Raw genomic sequence first — 13,858 nt, 5'->3', positions numbered from 1 at the left:
AAAAATTTCGGAGTTACTTTTGACAAGTATTTCACTTGGGCCCCTCAGGTAAGCAGAGTAAGCGGGAAGATGTTTGCATCCGTGGGGTCACTTCGTAGGTTACAAAACTTCCTTCCTTTATCTACTAAAATTGCGCTTGCACAATCTCTCCTGTTACCAATTCTCGATTACGCGGACACTTGTTATGTAAATTTGAGTGAAGAATTACTAAATAAACTTGAGTGCATTCAGAATGTTTGTATAAGATTCATATTTGGATTTCGCAAATATGACCATGTTTCCGAATTTCGCGAAAAACTCAAGTGGCCCTCGACTCGCCTTCACAGGAATACTCACATTCTGTCTTTTTTGTATAATGTCCTGTTTAATCCTACGACTCTGATATATTTAAAAAAGCGTTTTAGCTTTCTAAGTGATACTCACTGTCGCTCCCTTCGCTCCGAAGACAACCTAATCTTAAAAATTCCTTCCCGTAATACTTCCTTCTATTCTAAATCCTTTTCTGTTAAAGCTGCTCGGCTCTGGAATTCATTGCCCTTAGACACTCGGAGTGTCCAATCTCTAACCTCTTTCAAACGGCTGGTGAACATGCACTTTTTCCTCCCTGACCTTTTAATAAGTTACTCCAAATTACGCTTGTAATTAGTTTGTGTATTTATTTATTTTTTGTGTCTTCCCTTAGATGCCATCTTGTTTTTATGTTTTGCAGGTTTTCATGTATGTGTGTGTATATTTATTTATGTATGTATGTATGTATGTATGTATGTATGTTAGTATATATGTATTTATTTATATGTATGTATGTAGTTAAGTATAGTCTGTTTGTATTATTATTATGTATTATTGCATATTATTTATGTATTTAAATTACTTAACTTTGTCTTATTTTTTGTGTGCGTATACCCGAATCGGTAACGTTTTTTCTCTTCCACAGTGGTTGTTTGGAAGAGATCGCTTTTTAGCGATAAGACCGCCATTTGTACATTAGTTTCTAAGTGTTATTATAAATTATTGTTTATTTTTGTTTTAATGTACAATAAAGTATATTTCTTCTTCTTCTTCATTTTTATATCACTCTTTTAGGGCAGAATGTTTGCTGGTGTACTGATGTAGCTTAACAAACAAGAAAACGAAGAAACAAATCAATCATAAGTCTTCAAAAAATATCGTTAAGCTCAGGCTATACGGTCAACGATCTTTAGCTTGTATACGTAGTGGACAAATTAAAAATGTCGTAAAACATTGTAGCAAACATTTTTGCCAATTAAGTCTCCAAAATCACTCCTAACATAGAGTCCATTTGCGATAAGAAACATCACATTAATATAACAAAGACATTTCTTTTGGTACTTTATGTGTTACCTTTTATTCAAATAAAAACCTTATTTTCTTCAACAGTCAAATTATTTTATTTGGGGGGGGGGGGGGGGGGCTTTCATTCGTTAGTAAGAAGGGGTTCGCTGTCACTTGGAAATTTAAACAGGGATTCGTGGAGTGGAAAGTTTGAGAAACCCTCATAAACACTAAAGTTACTTTAGTAAGACACTAAAATAGGCAGATAATGGTTACTAATAATAATAACCAAGACCTAATGGTACAAATACCCTGTATCCTATTCAAAAGTAGCCAGGTAGGTATGCTGCGTGAAGTGCAGATTCAGTGCAGATCAACGAACTGGTTGATATTGCTCTTCCTCATTAGGTCTTTGACATCAACAATAAAATAGTGCGTAAATAAAACAACTGCTAAATGTCACAGTAAATGCCATCTTGGTTTCAAAGAACCAGAATTTATTCCTATTATTAATTCCTACTTGTAATTAACGAGAAGAGCATTTCGGTTTTCAGGCCATTGGCAAATAGTAAAAATATGTAACAAAAAGTGCTACATACCTTAAAAATAATTACTTTTCGGAAAATTATAATTTATTTTGTGCAATTTTTTATTTCGCATGAGATCTTAAAAAATATAAGATTGTATGAAATAGGTATATAAATATTGATTTCACATATATTTGTATACCTATTTAAAGATGAGAATAACCTAATTGAAATAAAATCTGAAGTACCAAGTACAAATCAAGATTGAATTTAATAAATTAAATATCACGTGTGCATTTTAATAAATTAAATATCACGTGTCTTAAACGGTGAAGGAAAAACATCGTGAGGAAACCTGCATACCAGAGCTGCATTTTCTTAATTCTCTGCGTATATGAAGTCTGTCAATGATGAATGGGCCAGCGTGGTGCAATATTGGCCTAGCCCCTCTCATTCTGAGAGGAGACTCGAGCTCAGCAGTGAGCCGAATATGGGTTGTTAATGATGATGATGGTATTTTAATTATTATATTTATTAAGCCAGGACTTCATCCGCGATAAAATTGATGAAAACCTAACTTGACTTATCAAAACGGCTAAACCGATTTAGATGAACTTTTGTGTGTAGACGGTATATTTCAATGGGGTCCTGATTGGTTTTGAATTCTGAGGTTTATTATAAATTTATCCGGGTCAGCTACTCTAATACAAATAGCTAGAACAACAACTTTTATGTCAGAATTTATTTCCACATAATAGAAAAACGCCGATAGCTCAACGTTGCTAAGAGCCATCTCGATCACGTTAGCTTTCAAACTAAAACAACCGCATCATAATCGATTAATTACTTTAGAAGCTACGCTATGACATACATGTACACAGTTAAAAAAGCAGAAACTTCATAAGTATAGCAATTAACACCCCTCTTTCTGTATCGGTGGTTGAAAATTAAATGCTACCTACCTATTACTTGGCTATGGCTGGTGGGAGGCTTCGGCCGTGGCTAGTTACCACCCTACCGACAAAGACGTATCGCCAAGCGATTTAGCGTTCCGGTACGATGTCATGTAGAAACCGATGTTAGCCCGCTTCCATCTTAGATTGCGTCATAACTTACCATCAGGTGAGATTGTAGTCAAGGGCTAACTTGTAAAGAATAAAAAAAATACTTACAAAGGCATACCTTAACCTATTAAATTGAAAATAAACCTAATTCCACAACGAGGCAAAGGACAATGCCATGACACTAGAAACAAAGATATTTCATCACTATATTGAACAACAAAACCTAATTAAGTCACGTATAATTATGTATTTGTGATTCATTGATTGTAGGCTATTTAATTTGTACTTATTTATTTATTTATTTATACTTTATTTGTACACCACAACATAAGAAACTACACAACGTACTTAGGTGGTAAAGTGCATTCGACTACACGTTCTAACAGTAGGGGAGCCCAGGATGCTAAATTTGCAGTCACTAAAGCGTCATGGGGACCGATTACTTTGGTAGATTAATGATAGAAGGTTGTTTACTTTTTTCGATTTTAGCGGTGGAAAAAAAAAATACAGACTTTAAAAGCGGTTTTTTATAACTTTGGCTTTCTGAAATAGAAAATATTAGCGATTAATTAAAAGATTATCCATCAAAATGAGTAAAAAATTAATCGCGCTTGTAACTCGAGAACTAAAATATAAGGGTTTTGAATATCAACAACTATGTTTTTCTGCCACGCTCGAAAAACTGCAAAAATGCTCTCTTCGGTTCCCCTACTACAAGGAGAAGGTTTTATAATCTAGCAACATTGCAACGCCAACTGCAATACTACAAGCAGAAATAGACCCTAAAAATGTCCTAATAGGTACGGAGCGACCCATATTAACAGAATACGATTATGTACAAGATAATGAATAAAACGTCAGCTTTAGCGTTTTCTAAGTTCTGTGGAATTAGCGAAGACATAACATAGGGTGGATAATCTGGCCAATAACACGGTTCCCCGATTCGAAGGCGACCTTGAACCGAGAGGCCAGGAGCCCCGAAGTAATCTAACATTTAAAAAAAATACTTTCACCACCACATCACATCACATTTCCGATTAGCCCTCTAAGCCGAGGTCCAAATCTCCCAGGAGCTGACTTTACCCATAAAGAGTCGTTCCTTCCTCTCATCTTTATCTAGCCATAAAGTTCCATCAGGCAGAGCTTCGATCGCTCAAACTCCTCGGATAATAAGGAGAGTATGTAATAACATCATCAGAAAACAAGCATTGGTGGTTTTTTGTACAACTAGCATTTTAATTTAATAAATAATAGCTTTATGTCGTGAATTCATATAAAATCTAGGCTTTATGTCCTCAATAAATAACGATCTATTGGCCCATACCTGACTTATTAAACTTGTTTCCACGGAATATTTCTCATAAAAGATCGCTATGGGTTAATAGGTATCGAATTGTGAAGGCCAATCGGCAGTTGCAGAAACGTTTAGATAATTATTATAATAAACACAATAAAATATGCATCCGTGTCGTTGACGTCTTCAGATAAAAACTGAGTCATGGTCAACCCTCAGAAAACAGTATGTTTATTAATCTAAGGGTCTACCCTTTTCCAAACATGAACAACACAATTCAATTAATGTTTAAACTAACGGGCGAACGCAAATTCGCCTGCCTTGAGCTATTATCAACCCATATTCAGCTCACTGCTGAGCTCGATTCCCTCTCAGAATGAGAGGGGTTAGGCCAATAGTCCACCACGCTGGCCCAATGCGGATTGGCAGACTTCACACACGCAGAGATTTAACAAAATTCTCTGGTATGCAAGTTTCCTCACGATGTTTTTCCTTCACCGTTTGAGACACATGATATTTAATTTCTTAAAATGCGCATAACTGTAAAGTTGAAGGTGCATGTATCGGACCAGATTGGAACCCACATCCTCCGGAATCGGAGGCAGAGGTCATATCCACTAGGCTATCACAGCTCTAACGTCGAGCTATAAAAGTAATACTCCACCATGCATTGTTTTGTTATATCTTTATGGTAAGGTTAGTACTTTTTTTAGGCAGTGTTTTCTATGAAAGCTCCAAGGTGGCTTAACTTCTTTCGACTCTTTCAACTAAAACAAACGTAATTATGGGAGGTGAAATTTAATGTAACAAAATGGGCTGGTTCCTTTTTCGCGCAAAGGATCATCCTTTCTGTTCAACGCGGATAAACAGCCAGTATTCTTGCCACTATTCCACGTGGGCATGATTTGTATGTTGTTTGAATACCGTGATAGCCCAGTGGATATGACCTCTGCCTCCGATTCCGGAGGGTGTGGGTTCGAATCCGGTCCGGGGCATGCACCTCCAACTTTTCAGTTGTGTGCATTTTTAGAAAATAAATATCATGTGTCTCAATCGGTGAAGGAAAACATCGTGAGGAAACCTGCATACCAGAGAATTATCTTAATTCTCTGCGTGTGTGAAGTCTGCCAATCCGCATTGGGCCAGCGTCGTGGACTATTGGCCTAACCCCTCTCATTCTGAGAGGAGACTCGAGCTCAGCAGTGAGCTGATTTGTATAATTATTAGGATAATAATAAGTTAGTTAAAGTTTCTTAATGTGCTTATTCTTTCTCAATAAAAAAAAATAGAATGACAAGTTTTTAATTGGACTAGATTTCGATTAAAAGTACCTAGATAATTTGATGGTATGAAAAGGTTTATAGATGTTATGGTTTTAAAAACACAGAGCAAGTAAAACATTATTTTTCTAACAAAAAATCTTGGAAACCCTAATGACCACAATACGAATATTTATAGCTCAGCTATAAAATTGCTAACTACATTGTTTCTATAATACGAGTAGGTAGGTATGCTTCCATTTATATTACCTACTTACTTTACTATTACTTTTGTCCAATATTTTAATGAAATATCTTTCACGTGTAATTAATATTATGAACATATAAAATAAGGTCAAGTTTAAGAGTAATATTTTATAGCGTAGGCAATAAAAATGAAAGCATGTGGATAACATAATAATCTTTTTACATTGCTTTATTTACGATGTATAATTTATTAATCTACTTATTTTACTACTAATTAACCCTATTAATATACAATTTATTCGCAACTTTGTTTGCGGTTTCGTACCTACTGTTACTATATTTTTTTATTTAATAAATTGCCATATATTTTATACATTCCCGTTCTCCTATAATTAGTCGGAAAGACTGTAAGGGTACGACAATAGTCCAGCGAAATCGAACCCGTGACTTTTCGGAGTGAGTCCTGCCCCTTTACCGTATAGCTATTGAGACTATACATATTTCTCTTAGTAACAAGAGTTAAATGATACGAATAGGTACCTATATAAAGCCTTACAGGCCTCTTTCCTAAAAATGACAGGGTTACAGAGATTCGCCTTTCAATGCATATTGGCAGGCAATATTACTTATAATACATAATCAATCACAAGGTATATCCCAAAACAAACGAAAATCAAGAAAAAAGGTACGAACAGAAAAATATAAAATTATTCGCCATTCAATGCATATTGGCGGGCAACATTATAATACATAATCAATCATATGGTATATCCCAAAACAAACGAAAATCAAGAAAAAATGTACGAACAGTTTTTAGAAAAATATTAAATTGATTAAGTAAGTAGGTATAACATAATTCTTGTAGATATTTTATGTGATATTTGATAACACTTATAAGCTATCGGTTTTGATATTACAAAACATTTGCTAACGTTACAAAATCTTTAAAGATTCCTAACGTTAACGTGGTAGGCTTTAGAAAAATTTATGCATCGTTTGAAATCGAATTGTGTCATTCACTGGTATTCCGTAATCTCATAACATTTAAATCATATCATCATTCGTAAAAACGTAAAAGACTTTAGAACATTGTAGAGACGTCCTCTATTATAGTAGGGGAGCCCGGGATGCTAAATTTGCAGTTACTGCAGCATCATTGGAATCGATTAGATTTGGTAGATTAGATGATAGAAAAATTAAATGGTTATATATTTTTTTTGCTTTTAACGGTGGGGACTAAAACTACAGACTTTAAAGACAATTTTTATTACTTTGGCTTACTGAAATCATCAAAAAATATAAGCGATTATTCAGGAGATTATTTCATTAAAAATAAGTAAAAAATTAACCGCGCTCGTGGCTGGATAACAGAAATATAAGGGTTTTATTTTGTAACTTTGGAACCCTCCCATTCCAATATGTAACGTTCAAATCGTCAGATTTTCGAAATGCACACCTTTTAGCTTCATTTATCTGACGCGCTGGTTAATTATTTCTGAAGTTAGTTTTTTTTGGTTGCCATAAATATACCCACCAATATTAAAGGCTCATACTTGGTAGAGGTACTGAACAACGTGCAAGGTATATTCCCTTATGTTCATCTGCCGCGCTCAAGTAACTTCAAAAATCCCCTCTTTGGCTCCCCTACTATTACGAGTATGTGGGTCTTTGGCAGCCTCCGTGGTGCAGTGGTATGCGCGGTGGATTTACAAGACGGAGGTCCTGGGTTCGAACCCTGGCTGGGCCGATTGAGGTCTTCTTAATTGGACCAGGTCTGGCTGGTGGGAGGCTTCGGCCGTGGCTAGTTACCACCCTACCGGCAAAGACGTACCGCCAAGCGATTTAGCAAGTAACAAGTTAGCCCGCTTCCATCTTAGATTGCATCATCTGCACGTACGGTCAACCCTGCCAACCTTTAGGTAACGATTCGGTTGATGTAGCAGCTTAATTTTCATGGCAAGGAAAAAAGGTAAAGGCCGAATACACATAATACACTTCCGAATTCGGTTTACCTATATCCAGTTACTTGTAACAAGGTTACTCCTATATGCTGCACTGTTTTGATTAAATAAACGACAGAATGCTCTGCACTGTTTTGATTGTTTGAGTTTCTTAATGTAAAGCTAAAGTAACAGTAAAAGTAGCAAGTAGTAAAGAAGACTTTATTTTTCAGTGAATAAGACCGTCATTTATGACGTTACTTTGACTGTTACTTGCGATGAAGAAACTTTTGACGACCTCCGTGGCGCAGTGGTATGCGCGGTGGATTTACAAGACGGAGGTCCTGGGTTCGATCCCCAGCTGGGCCGGTTGAGGTTTTCTTAATTGGTCCAGGTCTGGCTGGTGGGAGGCTTTGGCCGTGGCTAGTTACCACCCTACCGACAAAGACGTACCGCCAAGCGATTTAGCGTTCCGGTACGATGTCGTGTAGAAACCGAAAGGGGTGTGGATTTTCATCCTCCTCCTAACAAGTTAGCCCGCTTCCATCTTAGATTGCATCATCACTTACCATCAGGTGAGATTGTAGTCAAGGGCTAACTTGTAAAGATTAAAAAAAAAAAAAAACTGGCCGTAAACGACATAATATACACCACCTACAGTTGTCTTAAGAAGTTCCTAAGCCTAAGGTTGCCTGGAAGAGATCGCTACTAAGCGATAAGGCCGCCTTTTGTATTCTACTTTTTCATATGTTTCTGTTTTGCTTGTTTTCTTTTATTTATTGTGGTGTACAAATAAAGAGTATTAAATAAAAATAAATAAATAAATATAACAAAATAAAAATTTTCTATTGTAACTGCTTTTCTACCGATTGCGAGGTTCTGGGTTCGAATCCAATGTCGATTTGTGAGCTTTTATTTTTGATAAGTCAGTCATAGACCGAAGTTGGGAAGTTATTGTTATAGCTTGGCAACTTCGCGTGTAACACTCCCGATGGTCCGCGCGGGCTGGGGAGCATGTAGCGATGAATGAAAAACCCACGACTGATGCACTTCACTTCCCCGCACGCACGATTTCACACCCGCGCAGTCTTTCCCCCTGTCGCCCGCATCAACGAACTTGCCTATACTACTATATACACTCTCGTGCCTCCACTGCCATATTATCACACTAATATTATAAATTTTACTTTGGATTAACACATAGGCTACTTTTCATCCCGGAAAAATCCGAATGGTTCCCGCGGGATTTGTGAAAAACAATTCTAAATATTTTTTTTAATTCTCTGCGTGTGTTATAATGATAATGATGATTGTTTTTTGGCATAGTACCTTAACCTTAAATACTTTACGTACGTAAAAACGGTAAATGGTAAACGAGTTTTCGGCGGCTTTTACATTTATTTTAATATAACCAAAGAAGGAAGCGTTACAATGAGCGTACAAAAATGTCAGCGAGCTTTGACCATGGCCTAGTAACATTGAGTAGCCAGTAGGTACAGTTTCTCCAAAAGTAATTTCATAAAAATAATTAATTTAAAAAAACATCTCTTGAAAATCACTCTATTTTTTATTTAACATATATTTAACACTTACTTGAAAAATATTAATTAATAAAACCGTTTTTAAAAAATAACCATTTTTTTAATCGTAATATATTTCATCCAAGATTATATTTGCATATAACAAAACAACAATTTATACTACACTATATGTATAACAATGTAAATGAGACGAATATCTTAGCATTCCATGGATTCACCGTGCGGGTGCCGGGTCCATCGCGTGGTAGAGAGAAGAACTCCGAGCAGAGTCCCGAACTTGTGACTACAGGATGTAGGGTTAAGGAATTCCTTCGCAATCAACACTCCCCGTTCTCTGCTCGTGTTGTTCTCCCTGCCTAGCCAATTTTTTTAAGATTCTGTTAGAGCAGCTTTGGATACTCGTTCTAATATAGAACTAGCTGCACTTCTAGAGAGGCCAAGGTCTTTATAATTACGATCTTGACGAATAGCTCCACTAAAGAATAAAAATCCGAGGTTTGTTGTTTAACGTGGTTTAACAGTTATCGCACTTGCAATGTTAATATTCTAGCTACTTCTGAAATTGTTAATATTCTAGCTTCTACTGAAATTGTTTATTAACTGACGCATAACTCGTTGAATAATCGCGATGAAAATGTTTCACCATAAGATTATTATTCGTCCATCTCTCCTGTAAGTGTCTGATTTTTTTTTAATTTTAATATTTAACATGATTAAATAATATTTTTTGTTGAAGTGTAAGAATAGGTCTTGACTAGCGCAAACCAGAGTACCCATTTTCAGACGTATTTTCAACTCTTGGTAAATAGTATAAATATTGGTCCTATAATTACAAACACTAAGACTTTTTTTAGGAAATTTCCTCTTCTTTTTGAACTCCCAATCTGTACCAATAAGGAGGTTATTAATAGCTGTTTTTTTACAGTTGCTTAATTCATATTATCCGTTGTACAAAATGTTCTACGGATTCCTAATTATTTACACTGTTTATAAACGATCTTATTGAACTTTGAAGCTTTAAATACTGTAATAGATAAATATTATTATTTATTTTATTAGTATTTTCGATTATCGTGATCGTCTACGATTAATATTCTACGCCAGTTTAATGTAGATTTAAAATGAATGCGGAACCCTGCATAATTTATTTCCACCTAGTTAAATAAATTATACACCTAAAAATTATAAAAACGAGCAGTGTCTATTATTATTTATAATTATTTTTGTCTACTCCGGCGTCATAAAGCATTATTTATGAAATAAAAAAAATCATATCGACGAATAATAAACAGTAGAGAATTCTCAGGTATGCAGGTTTCCTCACGATGTTATTCCTTTACTGTTTGAGACATGTGATATTTAATAATTAAAATACACATAACTGAAAAGTTGGAGGTGCATGCCCTGGACCGGATTCGAACCTACACCCTCCGAAATCGGAGTCGGAGGTTTGTTTGTCCGGGCTAATGTCTGCAACTGCTGAACCGAATATAATGAAACTTTCACTGGAAGACAGAGGACGGTATGGAGTACCATAAAGGCTACTTTTTATCCCGATACATGTTTTTTTTTCGAACCGTTTCATAATAATTGTAAACTTATACTCGAATAGTATTTTTAACTTATACCTACACATAAAAATATACAAAAATAACGAAACCTAGGTATAAAAACAGCGTCAGTATATTGTTTTTATATACAAAGAATCACGCCTTCCATTAGACACTATAAAAAATAATAATATACAAGTTTATAAATACAAAATATGGCTAAAATATTATAATTATTGCATATGATTCTTTTATTATAGTTCTAACCGTTTACAAAGCCATTACAACGTTTCTCAATTAATAAAACCTTGCGTGATTTTCCCATACCGTACATATTAAGTTTATGCAACCACCATCAATCAATATGCGAAACGAAGTAGTTGATCGGGTATACTCATCACCATTATATATTTACCAGCGGACGCCCGCGACTTCGTCCGCGTGGAAATCAATGTAAACTTTCACGCCCTATTTCACCACTTTAGGTGTTGAATTTTAAATTTTTTTGAATCATATTATAATCAACTATCTATATCTATACTTCTATACTAATCATGTAAAGAGGTAAAGTTTGTAAGTTTGTAACATTCTTTAAAAGGGGTAATCTTCAGAACTACTGAACCGATTTCAAAATTTCTTTCACCAGTATAATGCTACGTTATCGAGAAGTGCTATAGGCTATTTATTTTATATTGGTATCACATATATTAGCAGAGTTATCACAGTTTTTGTCATACCGGTCGGACCGAAACTCCTCTTAAACAGTCTTAATCGCATGCGCTGCCATAACCATTGTGTAACATTGAAATCAATGTATGAAGGTTTTATTTAACTTTAAAAATTCTACAAAAAAGACCGCGACACCATATATTTATCTTCTATATATTAGCAGATTTAGTAGCTTTTATGTTTTAAAAATTATTAATTTTATATACTTAGGTTTGTCTTTTATTATACAACTAAACTTAAATCCTTAACAAAATAAATTATTTAAAAATGACAAGGATATTATAGAGATAATATTTGCCCTTTACAGTTTGTTAATTAGTTATATAACTTAGTTTCGGAGATAATACAAAATTTCTAAAAGATGCAGAAATGCCGTTATATGACGCCCCGCGGTTTCAATTACGTTCAATTACGACACCATAATCATAAACTACCTCCCTGCCAAATTTCATCTTAGGTCTAGTAGTATTCGAGATTTCGTGAGGAACCCTTCGCATTTAAATATAACAATGAACTACATTATGATATAAGTGCGCTAAGTAGAAGATTACAGCCGAGGCGATATTGCAGCTCGAGCTTTGCCGAGGATCTATTGAGGATTCAACAATAGCATACCAATATAGAACGAGGCTTTCAGGCTGATGAAATTCGTCATATGGATTAATTATTATTATAAACAGAATAAAAAAGACACTGTATCGCTTAGTTATTTCTTTTTGTGTATATGTCTTTCAACTTACCCGGCACATACTTGGTGCCAATGTATCCCAGCAGACACATCCCAAGGTGGTGGTATACATGAAGGAACGTCACCTGGTTATATTTCTTACGGAGTACGAAAAATACCTGAAAAGAAAGTCAGACAATGGATTAAATGTTTCTTTTGAGTATTTTTAAGTTCATAACCAATACACGCTATATTTGGAAACAAGTTACGCGAGACAGTAAGCGAAAAGCTTTACTTTTTTAAAAAAAAACTTTTTTTTTAGAAAAAGAAAAGCTCAGGTGTGCAGGTTTCCTCAGGCAGGTTGGCTCAGGGGTGCACCGTTTGAAACACGTGATATTTAATTTCATAAAATGCACATAACTGAATAGTTGGAGGTGCATGCCCCGGACTGGATTCTAACCTACGTCCTCCGAATCGAATGCAGAGGTCACATCCACAGGGCTATCATGGCTCGGTTCCTATAACACCGCGTAGAAACTGTCAGAGATATGTATAGGTATACTGATCTAGTCTGGTCTGGTCTAGTTAGACGGCATCGTCAATGAAGTCACTGTCAAAGACGTGTCATTGAAAAAAAAAATGTATAAAACAGGAGTGTTACCTTCGTTCAGTCGTTAAGATTCCAAATATTTAATCTAAATAGCCCTAAATTAGACAAACAAATAACAAATCTAATTTAAATACATTAAATACAAAAGTTTACGTATACCTATTAGTTTTACCTGCTTGTATGTAAATAAACAAGAACAAGAAATTATAAATTCAATGAACCTACCAATTGATTTCTTTTTACGCCGACTTATGACAAGGTGAACCGTTGAACCAAAGTACAGCTGAATAAGTACCTATTGGTCAAGTTATATAAGTATGCTGATGTATTGTATTCATACATCATTTTGTTTTATATTTTGTTCTTTTTTTAAATACAATAAAAAAAAATAATAAAAATACAACCTACTTCAAAACCTAAAAACGTTCCCACTAAACTAAAAAGCGAAAAATAACATTATAATAATATATTGTTTGTCTACAATTTCGAATGCAGCGTTCTCAACTATTACTGGGTGAAGCGATACATGAGCATTACACTAGAATCTAACTCGGGAAAAAAACAAGCTCAGTCCAGAAGTGTAGAAAACAAATAGAAAACAGTCGGGACCTATTAAATAATGTAGGAGAAAATAATTCTATCCCATAACTAAAGGTCCCGACTGTTTTCTAATTGCTTTCTACACTTCTGGACTGAGCGTGTTTTTTTTTTCAGTTTTTTTACACTTTTAGTAAAAACATTTTTTATAATTTTGAAATCGGTTGTATTTTTTTAATATTTTTTTTACAGATGTTAACCTATAGGTACCTAATGTGTATACTGCCTGGGAAACCATACCTATATCCCTTATATCAAGATGGCGGCCGTATCACAAGGGTAGCAACCCCACTTTTGATTTAACTTAACACTAACCTTCTTGATATCTAAAATATAAAATTGGTTCCGTTCACAAATCAAACCTAAAATGTAACAATAATATTTCAATAATTATTCTTCGTTAGAATTATACAATGTTAATCAAATTCCACAGTGACATAATTAATGGCATCAGGAATTAGTTTAGACGGCACTCCTTCCGTAGTCCGTCCAATAACTGATGTAAGCCTGGTCTTTACATACATTATATTATGAGTATTTGTTGACCTGACCCGGGATTTTGAACCCTGGTCCTCATTGT

The 13,858-nt window shown here is 34.9% G+C and overlaps 1 protein-coding gene across 1 annotated transcript in view; it reads right to left on the bottom strand.

Annotated features, from left to right (window-relative positions):
• LOC112055259 (elongation of very long chain fatty acids protein) overlaps positions 1-13,858 on the bottom strand; it is a 36,433-nt gene that overhangs the window by 6,998 nt on the left and 15,577 nt on the right. The window contains exon 5 of the mRNA XM_024095284.2: positions 12,145-12,250. Within this exon, the coding sequence (XP_023951052.1) occupies positions 12,145-12,250 (106 nt within the window). The remainder of the gene's footprint in view (positions 1-12,144; positions 12,251-13,858) is intronic.

This window comes from Bicyclus anynana, chromosome 8, assembly GCF_947172395.1.
Source record: "Bicyclus anynana chromosome 8, ilBicAnyn1.1, whole genome shotgun sequence".
Classification (NCBI taxonomy): Eukaryota; Metazoa; Arthropoda; class Insecta; order Lepidoptera; family Nymphalidae; genus Bicyclus; species Bicyclus anynana.
The sequence above is the reverse complement of the archived record's forward strand: the minus strand, read 5'-3'. Positions and strand labels throughout refer to the sequence as shown.